This window comes from Nomascus leucogenys, chromosome 5, assembly GCF_006542625.1.
Source record: "Nomascus leucogenys isolate Asia chromosome 5, Asia_NLE_v1, whole genome shotgun sequence".
Classification (NCBI taxonomy): domain Eukaryota; kingdom Metazoa; phylum Chordata; class Mammalia; order Primates; family Hylobatidae; genus Nomascus; species Nomascus leucogenys.
In genome coordinates this window covers 139,752,945-139,775,656 of record NC_044385.1, presented here as the reverse complement: position 1 = coordinate 139,775,656, position 22,712 = coordinate 139,752,945, and the positions used below count along the sequence as shown (strand labels likewise).

General features: G+C 53.8%; 1 protein-coding gene across 4 annotated transcripts in view; it reads right to left on the bottom strand.

Moving 5' to 3' along the window:
- TFDP1 (transcription factor Dp-1) overlaps positions 1-22,712 on the bottom strand; it is a 59,724-nt gene that overhangs the window by 11,402 nt on the left and 25,610 nt on the right. For all 4 annotated transcript variants that reach the window (XM_030813741.1, XM_030813740.1, XM_030813743.1 and 1 more), the window contains exon 4: positions 11,587-11,693. In XM_030813741.1, coding sequence (XP_030669601.1) covers positions 11,587-11,693 — 107 coding nt within the window. The remainder of the gene's footprint in view (positions 1-11,586; positions 11,694-22,712) is intronic.

Below are 22,712 nucleotides of genomic sequence, written 5' to 3'. Positions count from 1 at the left end.
AACATCCTGATAAACCCACGTGAGCTGAAAATACCCTAAGTCGAAATGCACGTCATCCACCTCTCCTACCACGCATCACAGCTTAGCCAGCCTACCTTACCTGTGCTCAGATCATGCACATTAGCCCAGTCGGGCAGAAGCATCTCACACAAAGCCCACTCTAGTCAAGTGTGGGTATCCCAGGAGACCCACTGAATACCGCACTCAAAATGAAAAACAGGGCGGTCGTATGGGCAGTGGAAGCAGTTTCCACTGGATGCGTGTTGCTTTTGGACCATCTTAAAGTCAAAAACTCGCAGGTCAAACCCACTGTAAGTCAGGAAGAGAAAGCCAGAGGCAGGTACACACCAGGTGCTCAATGGTGCTCACCAATAACCTTTCCTGGAAGACAGGACTCAGCACCCAGGGGCACCCTGAGACCGTGCCACCAGTGCACTGCGAATGCGTCATTACGGAGGCCAGGTCTTACAGGAAGCTCTCCTTACTCTCCTGCTTTAACTGCTCCCTGCGGAAGGCCCCGCGGCATCAGGCCCATGCAGTGCTGGGCGAGGGTGCCTGCACCTTCCTCTGCATGCCCTGAGTGGCAGCTCCCCTCACTGTGTCTCCGCAGCACTGTCCCTGCTCCTCACCCATCACCTGCCGCTCACCAGCCCTGTGAGTTGAGTCAGCATCACGGGGCGGCCTGGAGTCAGCCCTCCCAGGAATGAGACAGAGGCTTTGCTCCCGGACCTGGCACAGGTGTGTGCGTTTCCTTCCTGGTGCACAGAAAGCCGGGTGAACTCGGGCCGGCTGCCTGTGCCACAGGACGCCTTCCGACCTCCCATTCAACAGACATGGAGCAGGCTCCCAGCCTCACTTCCCTACACCAGGAGCCACACTCAACAGCCAGAGGAGCCACAGCAACACGCTGAAGCCCTGGGGCGTGTGTGGGCAGGGAAAACAGGAACCAAGGAGGTGCCAGAGGGTGGATGGGGCAGTGCCGGGAAGGACAGTTCAGAGCTGGGCCCCTAGGAAAGGAAAGGTTTCGGAAGCAGTGGCCACACTTGCTGGAGCGGTGGGCAGAGACCCTGGAAGGGAGAAGTGGTCACAGCACAATGAGGGGTACTGCCCAAAGCTGGGAGGCTGTGGGTCCCACTCCAACCGGGGCTTTCCAGGAGATCCAGGAGCCCTCTGGGAGCAGGAGGCAGGCAGGGGCTGCAAGGCGCCAGGGACACCCACCCCTTGGATTTAATGGTGGCTTCCCTGGAGGATGGGCTCCGCCCTCAAGACTCCCGCACCCGCCTCTCGTGGGGGAGCAGGGGAGGTGACCCAGGCCCCACAGGTCACGAGGGGTCTCTCTTCCTACGGTGCTCATGGCTGGAATCCAAGCTGCGCTTCAGAGAAAGTAAATGACACGGCTCCGGGCACAGTCTGTACACGGCTCCAGACACGGTCTTACACGGCTCCAGACACGGTCTTTACACGGCTCCAGACACGGTCTTTACACGGCTCCTGCACGTCTTTACACGGCTCCAGACACGGTCTTCCGCTCCCCTTTACACGGCTCCAGGCACACGCTCCCCTTTACACGGCTCCGCAGTCTTTCACCCCAGACAGTCTACACGGCTCCAGACACGGTCTTTACACGGCTCCAGACACGGCGGTCTTTACACGGCTCCAGACACGGTCTTTACACGGCTCCAGACAGTCTTTACACGGCTCCAGACACGGTCTTTACACGGCTCCAGACAGTCTTTACACGGCTCCAGACAGTCTTTACGGCTCCAGACAGTCTTTACACGGCTCCAGACACGGTCTTTACACGGCTCCAGCACGGTCTTTACACGGCTCCAGCACGGTCTTTACACGCTCCAGCACGGTCTTTACACGGCTCCAGTCTTTACACGGCTCCAGTCTTTACACGGCTCCAGACAGTCTTTACACGGCTCCAGCACGGTCTTTACACGGCTCCAACACGTCCCTTCCCTCTTTACACGGCTCCAGACAGTCTTTACACGGCTCCAGCACGGTCTTTACACGGCTCCAGACAGTCTTTACACGGCTCCAGACACGGTCTTTACACGGCTCCAGACACGCTTACAGTCTTTACACGGCTCCTGGCACGGTCTTTACACGGCTCCAGACACGGTCTTTACACGGCTCCAGACAGTCTTTACACGGCTCCAGACACGGTCTTTACACGCTCCAGACACGGTCTTTACACGGCTCCAGACACGGTCTTTACACGCTCCAGACAGTCTTTACACGGCTCCAGACACGGTCTTTACACGGCTCCAGACAGTCTTTACACGGCTCCAGACACGGTCTTTACACGGCTCCTGGCACGGTCTTTACACGGCTCCTGGCACGGTCTTTACACGGCTCCGGCACGGTCTTTACACGGCTCCAGACACGGTCTTTACACGGCTCCAGACACGGTCTTTACACGGCTCCAGACACGGTCTTTACACGGCTCCAGACACGGTCTTTACACGCTCCACACACGGTCTTTACACGGCTCCACACACGGTCTTTACACGGCTCCAGACAGTCTTTACACGGCTCCAGACACGGTCTTTACACGGCTCCAGACACGTCTTTACACGGCTCCAGACAGTCTTTACACGGCTCCAGACAGTCTTTACACGGCTCCAGACACGGTCTTTACACGGCTCCAGCACGGTCTTTACACGGCTCCAGCACGGTCTTTACACGGCTCCAGTCTTTACACGGCTCCAGTCTTTACACGGCTCCAGTCTTACACGGCTCCAGTCTTTACACGGCTCCAGTCTTTACACGGCTCCAGTCTTACACGGCTCCACAGTCTTACACGGCTCCACACCTTTACAGGCTCCACACGTCTTACACGGCTCCAGACAGTCTTTACACGGCTCCAGACACGGTCTTTACACGGCTCCAGACAGTCTTACACGGCTCCGACAGTCTTTACACGGCTCCGGCACGGTCTTTACACGCTCCAGACACGTCTTTACACGGCTCCGACAGTCTTTACACGGCTCCAGACACGGTCTTTACACGGCTCCAGACACGGTCTTTACACGGCTCCAGACAGGTCTTTACACGGCTCCAGACACGGTCTTTACACGGCTCCAGACAGTCTTTACACGGCTCCAGACGTCTTTACACGGCTCCCAGGGCACGGTCTTTACACGGCTCCAGACACGGTCTTTACACGGCTCCAGACACGGTCTTTACACGGCTCCAGACAGTCTTTACACGGCTCCAGACACGGTCTTTACACGGCTCCAGCACAGTCTCACACGGCTCCAGACACGGTCTTTACACGGCTCCGCACGGTCTTACACGGCTGCAGACACGGTCTTTACACGGCTCCAGACAGTCTTTACACGGCTCCAGGCACAGTCTCACACGGCTCCAGACACGGTCTTTACACGGCTCCTGGCACGGTCTTTACACGGCTCCAGACACGGTCTTTACACGGCTCCAGACACGCCTTTACACGGCTCCAGGCACGGCCTTTACACGGCTCCAGCACGGTCTTTACACGGCTCCAGGCACGGTCTTTACACGGCTCCAGCACGGTCTTTACACGGCTGCAGCACGGTCTTTACACGGCTGCAGACACGGTCTTTACACGGCTCAGACAGTCTTTACACGGCTCCAGACACGGTCTTTACACGGCTCCAGGCACGGTCTTTACACGGCTCCAGGCACGGTCTTTACACGGCTCCAGACAGTCTTTACCGCTCCAGACAGTCTTTACACGGCTCCAGACACGGTCTTTACACGGCTCCAGACACGGTCTTTACACGGCTCCAGACAGTCTTTACACGGCTCCAGACACAGTCTTTACACGGCTCCAGACAGTCTTTACACGGCTCCAGACAGTCTTTACACGGCTCCAGACAGTCTTTACACGGCTCCAGACAGTCTTTACACGGCTCCAGACACGGTCTTTACACGGCTCCAGACACGGTCTTTACACGGCTCCAGGCACGGTCTTTACACGGCTCCAGCACGGTCTTTACTGCAACAGTCTTTACACGGCTGCAGACACGGTCTTTACACGGCTGCAGACACGGTCTTTACACGGCTCCAGACACGGTCTTTACACGGCTCCAGACACGGTCTTTACACGGCTCCAGACAGTCTTTACACGGCTCCAGACACGGTCTTTACACGGCTCCAGACGGTCTTTACACGGCTCCAGACGGTCTTTACACGGCTCCAGACGGTCTTTACACGGCTCCAGACACGGTCTTTACACGGCTCCAGCACGGTCTTTACACGGCTCCAGGCACGGTCTTTACACGGCTCCAGGCACGGTCTTACACGGCTCAGACACGGTCTTTACACGGCTGCAGACACGGTCTTTACACGGCTCCAGACACGGTCTTTACACGGCTCCAGACAGTCTTTACACGGCTCCAGACAGGTCTTTACACGGCTCCAGACAGTCTTTACACGGCTCCAGACGTCTTTACACGGCTCCAGACGGTCTTTACACGGCTCCAGACGGTCTTTACACGGCTCCAGACGGTCTTTACACGGCTCCAGACGGTCTTTACACGGCTCCAGACACGGTCTTTACACGGCTCCAGGCACGGTCTTTACACGGCTCCAGGCACGGTCTTTACACGGCTCCAGGCACGGTCTTTACACGGCTCCAGACAGTCTTTACACGGCTCCAGTCTTTACACGGCTCCAGACAGTCTTTACACGGCTCCAGACAGTCTTTACACGGCTCCAGACAGTCTTTACACGGCTCCAGACAGTCTTTACACGGCTCCAGACATGGTCTTTACACGGCTCCAGGTACGGTCTTTACACGGCTCCAGACACGGTCTTTACACGGCTCCAGACACGGTCTTTACACGGCTCCAGACAGTCTTTACACGGCTCCTGGCACAGTCTTTACACGGCTCCTGGCACGGTCTTTACACGGCTCCTGGCACGGTCTTTACACGGCTCCAGGCACGGTCTTTACACGGCTCCAGACAGTCTTTACACGGCTCCAGACACGGTCTTTCCGGCACCACGGCTCCAGGCAGTCTTTGCACGGCTCCAGACACGGTCTTACACGGCTCCAGACACGGTCTTTACACGGCTCCAGACGCGGTCTTTACAGGGCTCCAGACGCGGTCTTTACACGGCTCCAGACAGTCTTTACACGGCTCCAGACAGTCTTTACACGGCTCCAGACACGGTCTTTACACGGCTCCAGGCACGGTCTTTACACGGCTCCAGACAGTCTTTACACGGCTCCAGACAGTCTTTACACGGCTCCGACAGTCTTTACACGGCTCCAGGTCTTTACACGGCTCCAGACAGTCTTTACACGGCTCCAGACAGTCTTTACACGGCTCCAGACACGGTCTTTACACGGCTCCAGACACGGTCTTTACACGGCTCCAGACACGGTCTTTACACGGCTCCAGACACGGTCTTTACACGGCTCCAGACACGGTCTTTACACGGCTCCAGACAGTCTTTACACGGCTCCAGACGTCTTTACACGGCTCCAGACACGGTCTTTACACGGCTCCAGACACGGTCTTTACACGGCTCCAGACACGGTCTTTACACGGCTCCAGACACGGTCTTTACACGGCTCCAGGCAGTCTTTGCACGGCTCCAGACACGGTCTTTACACGGCTCCTGGCACGGTCTTTACACGGCTCCAGACGCGGTCTTTACAGGGCTCCAGACACGGTCTTTACACGGCTCCTGGCACGGTCTTTACACGGCTCCAGACACGGTCTTTACACGGCTCCAGACAGTCTTTACACGGCTCCAGACACGGTCTTTACACGGCTCCAGAAAGTCTTTACACGGCTCCAGACACGGTCTTTACACGGCTCCAGACAGTCTTTACATGGCTCCAGACATGGTCTTTACATGGCTCCAGACAGTCTTTACACGGCTCCAGGCACAGTCTGCACACGGCTCCAGACACGGTCTTTACACAGCTCCTGGCACGGTCTTTACACGGCTGCAGACACGGTCTTTACACGGCTCCAGACAGTCTTTACACGGCTCCAGACACGGTCTTTACACGGCTCCAGACAGTCTTTACACGGCTCCAGACAGTCTTTACACGGCTCCAGACACGGTCTTTACACGGCTCCAGACACGGTCTTTACACGGCTCCAGACAGTCTTTACACGGCTCCAGACACAGTCTTTACACGGCTCCAGACAGTCTTTACACGGCTCCAGACAGTCTTTACACGGCTCCAGACACGGTCTTTACACAGCTCCAGACACGGTCTTTACACGGCTCCAGACAGTCTTTACACGGCTCCAGACAGTCTTTACACGGCTCCAGACACGGTCTTTACACGGCTCCAGACAGTCTTTACACGGCTCCAGACAGTCTTTACACGGCTCCAGACAGTCTTTACACGGCTCGGCTCCAGACAGTCTTTACACGGCTCCAGACAGTCTTTACACGGCTCCAGACACGGTCTTTACACGGCTCCAGACAGTCTTTACACGGCTCCAGACAGTCTTTACACGGCTCCAGACAGTCTTTACACGGCTCCAGACAGTCTTTACACGGCTCCAGACAGTCTTTACACGGCTCCCAGACACGGTCTTTACACGGCTCCAGGCACGGTCTTTACACGGCTCCAGACAGTCTTTACACGGCTCCAGTCTTTACACGGCTCCAGTCTTTACACGGCTCCAGACAGTCTTTACACGGCTCCAGTCTTTACATGGCTCCAGTCTTTACACGGCTCCAGTCTTTACACGGCTCCAGTCTTTACACGGCTCCAGTCTTTACTTACACGGCTCCAGTCTTTACACGGCTCCAGGCACAGTCTTTACACGGCTCCAGGCACGGTCTTTACATGGCTCCAGATAGTCTTTACACGGCTCCAGTCTTTACACGGCTCCAGACACAGTCTTTACACAGCTCCAGTCTTTACACGGCTCCAGTCTTTACACGGCTCCAGACACAGTCTTTACATGGCTTCAGACAGTCTTTTGACTCTAAAGTTTTGCAGCTTCCACACCAGCGGTCATTGGAAAATGGACCTCCAGGTGGAAGCATCCCACAGTAGAGGACCTGCCGGAGATCCACCGTGCCCGAGACCAGCCCTCCTCCCCTAGGAGCCCCCCTCCTCACTGGCTCCACAGTGAGCGTTGGTGTTTTAAAGCAGCGATCTCCCACCTTTTTGGTATCAGGGACCAGTTTTGTGGAAGACAGTTTTTCCACAGACCGGGGCTGGGGGTGGTTTCAGGAAGAAACTGTCCCACTTCAGATCATCAGGCATTTGATTCTCATATGGCGTGCCGCCTAGATCCTGCAGGTGCTGTTTACAGTGGGGTTTGCGCTCCTGAGAACCTGTGCGGCCGGCTTCCTAACAGGCCCAGGGGTTGGGGATTCCTGATTTAAGGCATCTCTTCTGCCCTAAGAGCACACTTTTTGCACCTTAATTTCACACACTCTAAAAACTGAGATTACGATGTCTGCGTGTAGTGTGACCCCACTCAGACACAGAATCCTATAGATGGACTAAGGTTAACTGCAGTGTCCAGAGAGACAGGGCCAGTGGCGCGGCTGCAAAGGAAAGGCTGCTGCAACCACAGATGCCGACTTCTGGGACACAGGCCTGGGTGGGGGTTGCTTCTCCCCAGGGGCTCACACAGGCCGCTGCTCCTGCCAGCTGAGCACATCTGTCCTGCACACTTTCCTGTGCATGTGCTAAGCTTTGCAGCACCGCAGGCTTCACAAGCATTTGCTCCGCAAAAGACCCTGACCTTGACAAGCCCTGCACCTGCTGACTGGTGAAGATCAGAGACCTAATGACCCCCCAACTGCTTTCACTCACACGCCCGGACTAAGCCCCACCCCTCGTGTCAGAATGAGCCAGCCCAGTTTTTTGTAAACCTCTGGTATATAAAAAGGTTTAAGAGACATTTGCCATTTGTCAGCTTTAATTCCTATCACTGGGATTTTGCAAAGCACAAAACAGCAATGACAAGCTCCACCCGTACAGCTGAATTTAAATCAGGAACTTGACTTTCAGTGATGAAGTTTAAAGCACATCAGTAAGATAATCTTCTCATTCATTTTCCTCCAGTTTATTCATACCGGCAGTAAAGACGGAAGTGGTGCTACAATTATTCACCCAGATACACTCTGCTATGATATACAGCACCTACAAAATCAAACTTATAATTCCCAATCAACTTATAATCAAACCTATAATCTAATTATAAAGCAAAACAAAAACTGAATTTTTAGCTTTTATCAAAATGGCATTTACTGAAAAGCCGTGATCCACTGTATAACGTGGTAGGGCTTCCACAAACCACTACTTCCAATGGCCACAAAACTTCTGCAGAGTGAGGTTTTTCTCACCTTCCACTAGCAGGAAAGGGGGCCACAAAAGCTGCCTGGGATCTGGAACTGCTCACTCAGGACAGCTGTGTGGGAGCACACACGGTGGGGGGCGGGGGACGCAGGGAAGCGGGAGGCGGGGAACGGAGCGCAGGGAAGGCAATCCTGCTCAGATCCCTCAAGGCTGTGACCCACAAGCCACTCTCTCTTAAAACTCATATCCTGACATCTGTTAAAGAATCCAGAGAATTTCAAGTGTATTTAAATAAATGGAAATAGCAGGAATGCATATAAAATAAAGACTAAAGTGCAAAAATGACCAAAATTTCCCTGGTATGTGGTCACTGTTCTCTGAAGAAAACATGATTAGACCAAAGTGAGATGTCCTGGACAACAGAAAACAGCTCAGCACAGAGAGCTCTCCACGGGGCCAGGGACACCTGAGGATGCCTGGGGATCCATGAGACACCTGGGGACACCTGAGAGACACCTGACACGTGAGAGACACCTGGAGACACCTGAGAGACACCTGACACGTGAGAGACACCTGACACGTGACAGACACCTGACACGTGAGAGACACCTGAGAGACACCTGACACGTGAGAGACACCTGACACGTGAGAGACACCTGAGGACACGTGAGAGTCACCTGACACGTGAGACACCTGAGGACACGTGAGAGACACCGAGAGACACCTGAGGACACCTGAGAGACACCTGAGGACACGTGAGAGACACCCTGAGAGACACCTGAGGACACGTGAGAGACACCCTGAGAGACACCTGAGGACACGTGAGAGACACCCTGAGAGACACCTGAGGACACGTGAGAGACACCCTGAGAGACACCTGACACGTGAGAGACACCTGAGAGGACACCTGACACGTGAGAGACACCTGAGGACACGTGAGACACCTGACACGTGAGAGACACCTGAGGACACGTGAGAGACACCCTGAGAGACACCTGACACGTGAGAGACACCTGAGGACACGTGAGAGACACCCTGAGAGACACCTGAGGACACGTGAGAGACACCCTGAGAGACACCTGAGGACACTGAGAGACACCCTGAGAGACACCTGACACGTGAGAGACACCTGAGGACACGTGAGAGACACCTGACACGTGAGAGACACCCTGAGGACACCTGACACGTGAGAGACACCTGAGGACACGTGACAGACACCCTGAGAGATACCTGACACGTGAGAGACACCTGACACGTGAGAGACACCTGAGGACACGTGAGAGACACCCTGAGAGACACCTGACACGTGAGAGACACCTGAGGACACGTGAGAGACACCTGACATGTGAGAGACACCTGAGGACACGTGAGAGACACCCTGAGAGACACCTGACACGTGAGAGACACCTGAGGACACGTGAGAGACACCCTGAGAGACACCTGACACGTGAGAGACACCTGAGGACACGTGAGAGACACCTGACATGTGAGAGACACCTGAGGACACGTGAGAGACACCCTGAGAGACACCTGACACGTGAGAGACACCTGAGGACACGTGAGAGACACCTGAGGACACGTGAGAGACACCCTGAGAGACACCTGACACGTGAGAGACACCTGAGGACACGTGAGAGACACTGAGGACACGTGAGAGACACCCTGAGAGACACCTGACATGTGAGAGACACCTGAGGACACGTGAGAGACACCTGACACGTGAGAGACACCTGACACATGAGAGACACCCTGAGAGACACTGACACGTGAGAGACACCTGAGGACACGTGAGAGACACCTGAGGACATGTGAGAGACACCCTGAGAGACATCTGAGGACACGTGAGAGACACGAGGACACGTGAGACACCTGAGGGCACGTGAGACACCTGAGGGCACGTGAGAGACACCTGAGAGACACCTGAGGACACCTGAGAGACACCTGAGGACACGTGAGAGATACCTGAGGGCACGTGAGAGACACCTGAGGACACGTGAGATACACCTGAGGACACGTGAGAGACACCTGAGGGCATGTGAGAGACACCCTGAGGGCACGTGAGAGACACGTGAGAGACACCTGAGGACACGTGTGAGACACGTGAGGACACGTGAGAGACACCTGAGGACATGTGTGAGACACGTGAGGACACGTGAGAGACACCTGAGGGCACGTGAGAGACACCTGAGGGCACGTGAGAGACACCCTGAGGGCACGTGAGAGACACCCTGAGGGCACGTGAGAGACACCCTGAGGACACGTGAGGACACCTGGGGATGCCTGAGAAACACCTGGTGACAGTGAACAGACAGGTTCCCATCCCAACCGGAGGTGTTCAATCCTTGTAAGGGGACTGGGCCACAGCACAGACGGAGCAGGGGGAGGGGGTGGAGTGGGCCAGGAGGCCGGGGTGCGAGAGGTGCTGCATCACCAAAGCCCAGGGCTGGCAGGAACAGGGCTGGGGCAGCTGCCCAGGCGGGGCCAGAGCATCATCTCAGGACCAGGAAGGAGCCCTCAGGCACCATAAACAAGTCCCTGAGGATGGACTGGAAACCCGGCCTAGCCTTGGGATGGCTGTGTCCCTCACCACCAGCTCCAGTCACAGCCGAACCTGCCCACCAAGTGCCTGGGGCCCCATTTCTGGTGAAGTCAGGATTCTGTGTGGGCTCCCTGTCTCCAATAGGCTGCCACCGGCAAGGACGCAGAGGGTGGACACGAGACAGGAAACAGCATTGTGAGAAGCAGCATCAGTTGGCCAGCAGCAGCTTGGGGAGGGGGGATGCACCACTTCCCAGTGCCCATGCACCCCTCTCCTGTGCGTGGCCAAGGGAGCAGCATCTGCCCTGTCACTGCCCTGGGGCCAACGCACAGCCACGGCCAGGGCCCTACTCCTCCCTGGCTTCCCAGCCTGGTGTCACCAGGAGGGCCACGGCCAATGCTCGGCCACATCACGTAAGAAGCCCTTGTTAGATGAAGAGCTTTGAGCTCTGACACTAAGAGGGAGCTGCCTCTGGTCGGGGCCACGGCCCCACCCACCACCCTCCAGTTACTGGAAGGATGGCATGGGCTGGGGCACACAGGAGTGCTGTGGGCGCCATCACCTCTCCCACAACAACACGCGGGCAGCTGCAGAGGGCTGTGGAAAATCTAGCACTGGCCATGGGCTCCCTGATGAGGGGAAGGCCCCATGCTGCAACCGGAGCCCAAATCCAGGCATGCCTGGGAACACCCCCAAACACACGGCTCACCCAATCCCGCCCCCACACCGAGATCCCGACCGTCCACTCCTGCGGGAGCCTTACCACTTGCTGGGCAATGTTGACATTGGACTGTCCAAAGGTTTTTGGCAAGAGCTGCTTCCCGAGCGGGTTGACGGTGGAGGGGTGAACGGCCACGAGGGATACCACGCCTGCAACAACACAAGGACACCAGGTCAAGGGCGAGACTCCTTTTCTAAGTTAAGGCTACAAGGGACCATTCCAGCAAGACGGTGCTTGCAATTAGCGATGCTTAGCTTTCCCCACTTGTACTGTCTCAAATCCATGGCTCAAGAGCGAACGCCTCCATGAAGCTTAACTCCCAATGTAACACCGTAAGGGGAGGGCCACAGGGCCGCGCTGACGCGACCCAGGTGATCCAGGCTGCTCATCCACTACTCCAGCCCCTCGGTGACGTCTGCTATGGAACGTGCTGGTGGGACCACGGCCTGGAAAAGTCTGTGATTCTATGACAATTAGGGAACAGAATTTTAAAACTAGAATTTTTATCCCAACATTTCTCTATAAGGCTGCAAAACTAGTTTGGAAATCTGAGAATCCACTTTTCCTTAGGAAGGAGAACCACATTTGTTCCTAGGAAGGAGTGTGCCTTCCACGGAGGCTGTGCCTCTGAACACGCAGGTGCCCTCAGAACACTGGTGAAGCAAGTGGGAGGCCCCTCTGCAGGAGACGTGAAGCCTCTCTCTTCCAACAGCGGAATGCAAAAGGTCCTAGGGACAGGGCAGTGGATAAAAGTCCTGGAACATTTACATGTAAATAGAAGAAGTAATGATAAAGTTCAAAAACTAGCATCAGTGGGCAGAGAGAACTAAACAGAGAAACCGTAAACCAGGTGGTAGCGAGCACCCTGAGAAACAAGGTGGGAGGCCTGGGGGGTCAGCACACCCGGGAGGGGCGTCAGGGCAACACTGGAAGGGTGGGCGGCCACACAGAGGCAGCAAGGGGCTCGCAGTGCCCCGCTGTAGGGACCAGCCCCACAGGGTCGATGGGTTTCTCCCCGTGTGCAGAGACGAGAGAGTGTAGAAGTAAAGACACAAGACAAAGAGATAGAAGAAAAGGCAGCTGGGCCCGGGGGACCACTACCACCAAGTCACGGAGACCGGTAGTGGCCCCGAATGCCAGGCTGCACTGATATTTATTGGATACAAGACAAAGGGGCAGGATAAGGAGAGTGAGCCATCTCCAATCATAGGTAAGGCCACGTGGGTCACTCATGTGTCCACTGGACGGGGGCCCTTCCCTGCCTGACAGCCGAGGCAGAGAGAGAGGAGACAAAGAGAAAGACAGCTTACGCCATTATTTCTGCATATCAGAGACTTTTAGTACTTTCACTAATTTACTACTGCTATCTAGAAGGCAGAGCCAGGTGTACAGGATGGAACATGAAGGTGGACTAGGAGCGTGACCACTGAAGCACAGCATCACAGGGAGACGGTTAGGCCTCCGGATAACTGCAGGCGAGCCTGACTGATGTCAAGCCCTCCACAAGAGGTGGAGGAGTAGGGTCTTCTCTAAACTCCCATGAGGAAAGGGAGACTCCCTTTCCCAGTCTGCTAAGTAGCCGGTGTTTTTCCCTGACACTGACGCTACCGCTAGACCATGGTCCGCCTGGCAGCGGGCGTCTTCCCAGATGCTGGCATTACCGCTAGACCAAGGAGCCCTCTGGTGGCCCTGTCTGGGCATAACAGAAGGCTCACACTCTTGTCTTCTGGTCACTCTTCTCTATCTCCCCTCAGCTCCTATCTCTGTATGGCCTGGTTCTTCCTAGGTTATGATTATAGAGCGAGGATTATTATAATACTGGAATAAAGAGTAATTGCTACAAACTAATGATTAATGATATTCATATATAATCATATCTAAGTCCTATATCTGCTATAACTATTCTTGTTTTATATTTTATTATACTGGAATAGCTCGTGTCCTCGGTCTCTTGCCTCGGCATCTGGGTGGCTTGCCACGCACACCCCGCCCCACGGCTGGGGAGCTGAGCGGATGGCCCCACATTTGAAAATGCGCGATACCCTCAGGTGAAGAAAAGACAGACTTTCGGGTCACGACAACATCAGGAAAGAAGAACTCCCCAATCTCGCCACACCTCGGGCCTCCCCGGACAGCTGCCCATCCGACCTCGGGCCTCCCCGGACGCCCCCCCCGGCCTCCCGGACAGCCACCCAACTGACCTCGGCCTCCCCGGACAGCCGCCCATCCGACCTCGGGCCTCCCGGACGGCCGCCCGACCGGCCTCCCCGGACGGCCGCCCAACCGACCTCGGGCCTCCCGGACGGCCGCCCAACCGACCTCGGGCCTCCCGGCGCCGCCCCCGACCTCGGGCCTCCCCGGACGGCCGCCCAACCGACCTCGGGCCTCCCCGGACGGCCGCCCAACCGACCTCGGGCCTCCCCGGACGGCCGCCCATCCGACCTCGGGCCTTCCCGGACAGCCACCCAACTGACCTCAGGCCTCCCCGGACAGCCGCCCATCCGACCTCGGGCCTCCCCGGACGGCCGCCCATCCGACCTCGGGCCTCCCCGGACGGCCGCCCAACCGACCTCGGGCCTCCCCGGACGGCCGCCCATCCGACCTCGGGCCTCCCCGGACGGCCGCCCATCCGCAAAGCTGCAGGACCCTGAACCTCCCCAGTCATCTCCCTTCATTCCCACCCGTCAGCACCAAAATGACTCACGAATCATCAGTGAGACTTTCAAATACATTGCCTTTGCGATCTGAAGTTTCATTTTGGGGCCCTTTACAACCCGTGCATTTTAAAAACATCTACTGCTTTTTATGCATTTCTTTAAAATATATTAAATAATGAATTGTCCTGCTACATAAGAACACTTAATAATTTCTCTTAATAACCTAAGTTGGCCAAGACAGATCATTAGGAAATGATTAAAAAGACATTTGCCTTTTGATTCAACTGGGTTAAATATTAGTATTTTTACCAACCAATGTCAACACATACTTAAAATTCTTTTCTGAAACTAAAATAAGATGATCTGCCTTGGGAAATTTTCTTCCAAAAATAAAGATGTGTATCCTAAGAAAAGCTAATATTTACTTTTTTATTGTTTTATATATGTGAAAGGTATTTTTAGAATATTCAATTGAAAAATAACGATTGTACATATTCAAAATGTACAAGTGATGATTTGATGCACATATACACTGTGTAATACTTACCAGGAAAAGGCATTTTAAAAGCAAAAATAATATTCTATGCAGGGAATGATTTAAAGTACGCAATTAAACACTTTTCAGATTCACGTACAGATGAGTAAACAGTAAGTTTTCAAGAATATTTAATTGATTCATTACAAAGATAACATCTTTTAAAATTTGCAAACGAGTCTCTAATTTCAATAAATGTGAAGAAAGAAACAGACCTCTGAGTTCACAAAAGCCAGTGGCACCGTCACTCCCCATCGGCAGCCCAAGCGACTCTTTCCGTCCTGTACGGCCCGGCCACAGCGCCCGCCCACCAGCACCACAGGTACCATGCACTCACGCGTCCCAGTCTGGGGCTCCCCTTTCCTGCCCCAGCAGGGAGTGTGGGTAGGACTCAGGGTTTCGGGTGGTGGTGGCGCTGTGGGACAGCAGTGTAGCTGAGACCCTCAGGGCATCTAGCCTGCCCTCCATCTGCTCCACCCACAGGCCGGCCAGCTGGCCTGCCTACACCATCTGTCCTTCCAACCAGGTCTCTCCCTCTGGGCCAGAGGCCAGCACCATGAGGCTAGGGTGGGTTGCTAAGGGTTTTCACAGTTAGGAAGGGGGAGACAAACACACAGAGGGAAAAGGGTCCCTCCTCTGGTACCCAGGGCAGGATGAGCGAATGCAGGCAGATGTCCAGGGCCCCTGAGCTTCCCCACTCACTCCTGCTGTCCACCTGGAGTCTGAGCCCCCGCACCAGCTGCAGGTAAAGGGTTTCGGAGCCCAAGGCCTTGCCAAGCACAGAGGGTCCCTCCCAGCCTAGACACAAACCAACAGAGGACCTCTGAGTGGCACACCACATCAACCCAGCAGCACCCCTGGGTCACTAGCTGAGTCTCTACAGGACAGAGGGCAGGTACGTGCATCAGTAACAGGAAGAAGAAAGAAATCCTGAGGCTGAGGGTGAATACCCCCTGCCCCGCCCCACAGCAGCATTTCAGAAGGGCCTTGAGATAGGGGCTGAGCTCGCACACCCACCTGACCACAGCGAGCAGCACGGCCCCTCCCTGAATACATCTCAGACCCACACCCAGAAGTACAGGCTGGAAAGGGCAGTGGCAGTGGCTTCTGGAGCCAGAGCTGGGTGGGTGGGCTTTTTTTTTTTTTTTTCTTTTGAGATGGAGTCTCGCGTGTTGCCCAGGCTGAAGTGCAGTGACACGATCTTGGCTCACTGCAAACTCTGCCTCCCGGGTTCCAGCAATTCCCCTGCCTCAGCCTCCTGAGTAGCTGGGACTACAGGCACCTGCCACCACGCCCGGCTAATTTTTGTATTTTTAGTAGAGAAGGGGTTTCACCATGTTGGCCAGGCTGGTCTTGAACGCCTGACCTCTGGTGATCCGCCCGCCTCGGCCTCCCAAAGTGCTGGGATTACAGGTGTGAGCCAATGCACCCGGCCTGGCTTCTTGTTTCTAGTCACCGAGAAACCTTTCAAATACAAACAATAACATGACAATTTTATTCCAGTACACTTAAAATTCACTGTTATCATCATACTTGCCTCAAGTTTCATAGAGACATAAGGAGCAGAAATAAAATCACGGTCCCTAGGGTCCTCAGCCTCCCCCTGAGTCTGGCCTGTGTGCAACTCCCAGGGCCTGCGGGGACGTACTCACTTCATTTTTCACACTTTTCCAGATGTGCTGAACCTAAGGCTATAAATGACTGTTTTTGTGTGCCTCTGAAACACAAATATTATGTGGCTCGCATTCTGCAATTCTGCCAACACTGTGTTTCAGACTTACTCAAACATAGAGCCGTCAGGCTGATTTCCTTAAATGCTGTTATGCTATTCCATTATAATAAAGTGGTCATATGAACACAGATGTCATATGAAAATGCTGCTTGTTATTACTGAACCGCATGCTGTGTGTTTTTCTCGGCACACCTGCCGCCAGGGAAGCCCTGGTCCCAGTGGCCGCTGTCCCAGAGTCCACCCAGCCCCCAAGTGGTCATTCCAGTCCAAACGCACCAGTGGCAGCCAGGCTGCCGCTCCCCGCCACTTTTTTGTCCACCTCAGGGTAGAATGTTATTTCAATTAGTAGTAGTAGTAGTTGTTGTTTTTGAGACAGGGTCTCACTCTGTCACCCAGGCTGGAGCAGTTGTACAATCTCAGCTCACTGCAACCTCCACCTCCTGGTTCAAGGGATCCTCCCACCTCAGCCTACCAAGTAGCTGGTACTACAGGCTCGCACCACCACACCCAGCTGATTTTTGTATTTTTTGTAGAGACAGGGTTTCGCCACATCGCCCAGACTGGTCTTGAACTCCTGAGTTCAAGCGATCCACCCACCTTGGCCTCTCAAAATGCTGGGACTACAGGTGTGAGCCACCACGCCCAGCCAATCATTTAGTTTTAATCTGGCAATATAAGTGGAGTGTTCCACACGTTTTCTTGATAAGACTGCCACACACAATCTATGCAGGGGAGGGAGGAGGACTGACATTTCAGGGGCAAGCTGAGTCACATAAAGACATGGCCCACGAGCCAGCTCAATAGAATTAACACTTTCAACTGTAAAAGGCACTATATAGCGTTTTTCAAATGAACTAATTAAAAACATTTTATATACAGCATTTTAAATGGAGAATTCCTTTCTTGGGAAGAAAACTAGTTAAGAATATATATGGTCTCAGTTGCTATAATCCATTAACAGAAAAAGGAGTCTAAATATAGTATTCACATTTTTATAATTACTAATCCTATTCTATTACTATCTATAGGGCTTAAGATAAATTATGAAACCATAAAGTTTTGTATTTTCTGAAAAACAATTTTAACATCTTTACACTGTCAGAGCCAGATGCGTAAGAGTTACTATTTTGCCCACCAGGCTGGAGATGTTTTGTTTGCTTATCTGGCCAAGCACAGCCCCTCTGCAGGTGAGCGGCTCTGCAGGTGAGCGGCTCTGCAGGTGAGCGGCTCTGCAGGTGAGCGGCTCTGCAGGTGAGCGGCTCTGCAGGTGAGCGGCTCTGCAGGTGAGCGGCTCTGCAGGTGAGCCCCTCTGCAGGTGAGCGGCTCTGCAGGTGAGTGCCTCTGTGGCTGGCTCGCAAGCAGCATTTGTGCACACTTGACTGGCCACGACAGAACATTCTTCTCTGTTGTCAGCACTGAGGAGGAAGCTCCTGCCTAAGCGACCACAGCCAGGCACCCGCTCCATGGAGACATTGCTCTCCCCAGACTCCATTCAGACTCAGGAGACCCGAGCTCCTGGAAGGCAGGCTGAGGCAGCTCCCACACAAACGCTATCCTCTGGCAGTTATCAGAGGCCTCTGTTGCACAAATCACACACCTACTGTGCCTGACGTGGCTGGGCCTCCAGCAGGACCCGCTCCTGAGAAGATGTGCGTGCTACTCCAAGTTCACAGCATGGCTCAAGTCATTCCCACAAACCTCTCTATACAAACACACAGAGGTCCGGGAGGTTACCCCGCATCCAAGAGTCATCATCTCACACCTGGGAACAAGGGTTACGGCCACAGAAATGTCATTACTGGGCTAAAAACAGAGGCTGGGTTTTTAATGTCCTTCAGGTTAAAAATAGAGAAATACAAAGAGAGAAAAAGCTGATGGCCTCTCCTGAGTTTTGTAGGAGGCTGGCAGTTTGAAGAGGTCAACCGAAAGTTAAACCCTCCCTTCCTATAACCCCCTTCCTAACAGCTCTACGAAGACCAGTGCGTGTGTGTGTGTGTGGGGGGGGGGGGGGGTGAGAGGCACAGTTCACAGGTGACAGTCACCACGAGTAAGGAATTACGTAAGCAACACTAAGCTTCTGACCACACATCATTGCTAAATTTCCTCCTCCACTTAGAACCCTAAAGCCGACAGATATGAGATTGAAGCAGGAGGAAGGTAAAGACACAACAAAGGGAGATGCTATTAATCAACTGCCCACATGTGCTGGGCACTCCCAGATGAGCAGCAACCGAGGGACCCGGCCTGGCGCCGCAGACGCAGGGTGAGCCTGCACTGCACGCAGCCATGATCTGTGTCTCAGTGCTCTCCATGGATTCACTATGTTAAAAATCATGAGCACGCTACAAGAAAAAGGCAGCAAATAACAAAAGGTAGCAAAACGCAGCCACTGAAACCATGACTGCAAGTGTCCCAGTGACTAAACACAGGAGCCACCACACGGCATGGAGAGGACAGACACTCCACGCACCGGCTGCGAAAGTGCACGCTCAAATGTACACTTACACATTTACTCTTTTTTTTTTTTTGGAGACAAAGTCTCACTCTGTCACCCAGGCTAGAGTGCAGTGGAGCGATCTCAGCTCACTGCAACCTCCACCTACAGGGTTCAAGTGATTCTCCTGCTTCAGCCTCCTGAGTAGCTGGGATTACAGGCGCATACCACAGCACCCCACTAATTTTTATATTTTTAGTGGAGAGGCGGTTTCACCATGTTGGCTAGGCTGGTCTTGAACTCCTGAACTCAGGTGATCCACCTGCCTCGACCTCCCAAAGTGCTGGGATACAGGCTTGAGCCACCATGCCCAGCCTACTCATTTGAGACAGGGTCTGGCTCTGTCACCCAGGCTGGAGTGCAGTGGCACAATCACAACTCACTGCAGCCTCGACCTCCCAGGCTCAAGCGATCCTCCTGCCTCAGCCTCCCAAGTAGCTGGGACTATCTATAGACATGCGCCACCATGCTTGGCTACTTTTTTTTTTAAATTTTCTATAGAGATGGGGTCTCACGTTGTTGCCCAGGCTGGTCTTGAACTCCTGGCCTCAAGCAATCCTCCCACTGCAGTCACCCAAAGCACCGGGATTTCTGGCGTGAGCCCCTGTACCCGGCCTAAACGTGTGGAACAGTGTGGGTGGATTCTCAGTGAGCCTGGATCACCCCTCGGTACAGGAGGTGCACAAGCAGCCCTGAGGTAGAAACAGACAAGCACACTTCCAGGCCAGCTGTGGCCTCCCTGAGGACGAGGCGCAGGCCGGGCAGGATTGCACACATCAGGGAGGAGGGTGCAGGCAGCCCTGGGGCCAGGTTACCCTCGGACAGGGGCAGGGTGCACCAGGCAAAGCGAGAGGGAAAGCTCCTATCAGCACTGCGGGGCCGTAGGCACGATATGAGTAAGGGCCCACCTGTGACACAGAAAGCCTAAAAACCCAACACCAGCAAATGCTGGTGAGGATGTGGAACTGCCAGACACACAAAGTGTGTGTGCAAATGTTCACACCAGCATTTTGCTCTCAGGAAACAATCAGAGGCAACCCAAACAGCCACAACTAAAATGGCCCACGTAAAATGTATTGTCAAAACCTCCACATTGGGACTCCCAACCTTGGGGAGCCTGTGGATGCAAAATGTCTCGAGTTTGGTGGGTTTCTCTAGGTGGAAAGCAGCTTTCTGAGCCTCGAAGTGTGTGACAGTTTTACGTGTCAACCTGATGGTGCTCTATCCCATTATTCAGCCAAAGGCCAGCCGAGAACTTGCTGCGGAGCTCCTCAAAGAGGAGCCGTTAAGCAAAGGAGACTGTCCTCGACGCAGGTGGGCCTCGTCGAACCCACCGAAGGCTTTTAGAGCAACACCTGCATTTTCCCAGAAAAGGAATTCACCACCAACCGCCCTGCAGGTTCCGCCCTGTCGGCCCCACTATGGCTAGGTGGTTCCTGTAACGAGTCCCCACCCAGGTTCCCATCCCCCACTGGCTGCTGCTCTAGAGACAAACACAGTGGGGAACTGGACACAGGCCCCCCACAGCAGCAGCAGGAAGAGACACAGCGGCCCCGGGAGGCTGTGATGCGGAGTGGAGCTGGCAGGACCAGGACCAGGGACCCACGAGGAGCCTCTGACGGGCTGGTCCCCTCTACCTTCCCCTGATCCACTCTCACCTGGACAGCTCCTGTGCTTCCTCAAGATCTCACTCAAGGGAGGCCTCTACAGCCCTCAAAGTGCCACCGACCATGCCCCAGGCTCCCAGGGCACAAACGGGGGAAGGCGGAGCCTTGCTCGCTTGCACCACCGAGGGCAACTCAAAAAACACCTGCAACGGCTCCATCTAAGGGCGCCGAGGACCCTGCCTGGACCGCCCCACTCCCAAGTAGAGGCGAGGGGGGCCCACTAGTGAAGACGGGTGTCTGTTGGGGAGGCGAGGACTGCTCGCTCACACACACGCACACAACTCACACACACATGCACAATCAGAACTCACACTCAACTCATGCACACACACAACATACTCAACTCACACACAACACACACATATAACTCATTCAACTCATGCACACAACACACACATGCACACGCACGTAACACACAACACTCCACGCATACAACTCAACTCACACGTGCACATGCACATGCACACAACTCACACGGAACTCATGCACAACTCACCCACAACTTGCACACACAACTCACATACATCTCACATGCACACAACTCACGCACACAACACACATCTCACACAACTCACAAACACACACACAACTGACACAACTCACGCGAACTCATGCACACTCACAACACATGAACTCCACACGGACACCCTTCACACAATTCACACGACTCACATGCACACACACGCATACAACTCACACGCATGCACACACACACAAACAGGTACACTCACATCCACTCACACAACTCATGCACACTCAACACACATGCACACTCAACACATACTCAACCCTTGCACACTCAGACACGCACAGACACTCCACACGCACAATGCACTGACAAGCACTCCTCACATACACACACATTCACGCATACACACATACACACTGACACACATGCACACAGACACTCCTCATATGCACACTCAGTGACACATTCCTCACAGGCACTCATGCACACATATTGACACAGACACAAGCAAACACCAACAAACCGTTCTATTTGTTAAACAGAATTCTCTGGAACGAACACCAGAAGTGAACATTGGTGCTCACCTGCATGGACAGAAAAGGAAAAAAGGAAATCTCTCTGCACCTTTTCATACTTCAAAATTTTAAAACATGAACGTGTCACTGATTCAAAAGCAAATTTAAAACAACCACGTGTGGCCGGGTGCAGTGGCTCCCACCTGCAATCCCAGCACTTTGAGAGGCCAAGGCGGGCAGATCATGAGGTCAGGAGTTCGAAACCAGCCTGACCAACATGGTGAAACCGCATCTCTACTAAAAATACAAAATTAGCTGGATATGGTGGTGGGCACCTCTAGTCCCAGCTACTCAGGAGGCTGAGGCAGGAGAATCGCTTGAATCTGGGAGGCAGAGGTTGCAGTGAGCCAAGATGGCGCTACTGCACTCCAGCCCGGGCGACAGAGTGAGACTCCATCTCAAAAACAACAACAACAACAACAAAAATCACCACCTGTGTGGTGGAATCAACACCAGGTGAGGGCAGGGGAGGCCCAAGAGCTGCTGCCAGCGATCCAGGGAAAGAACTGACCATCCCAAGGCTCATCTGGGAGGGATCGGGGGGCTGGGGCATGCGGGGCGAGCAGAGGGGAAATGCACGGCCCTGCTGGGCCGGGTCAAAACCAGAACATTTTCAGCTATGTCATAAATGCCAGGATATGTTCCCTCCTAATCCCTGCAATTCAACTCTTCAGCTCAATTAAACTTGTTACAGATTTAAGCACAGATTTGTGAGTAAGAATGGAAAAGGAGACAGCCCACATGTGATAAGAAAGCCTACTGCATGTAACCTAACAAGACGAATTCAAATTCAACACCATAGTAACAGACTTCATCATTTCCAAACAAATAAAACGGTGAACTTTTTCATTGTTATTTCTGCCTCACCACTTGAACAGAAAATGTCATGCCTGCAACTTGTGCACTTTTAAGTGTTCCATTAGTTACACTAAAACTATATTTCTCTCAAGCAATCTGTGAATCCTCAAATGATCAAGACAAAAAGCTCATCAATAATCCTAAAAGGTCTGCATAGATTTGGTCCCTATTCCTAGAAAAG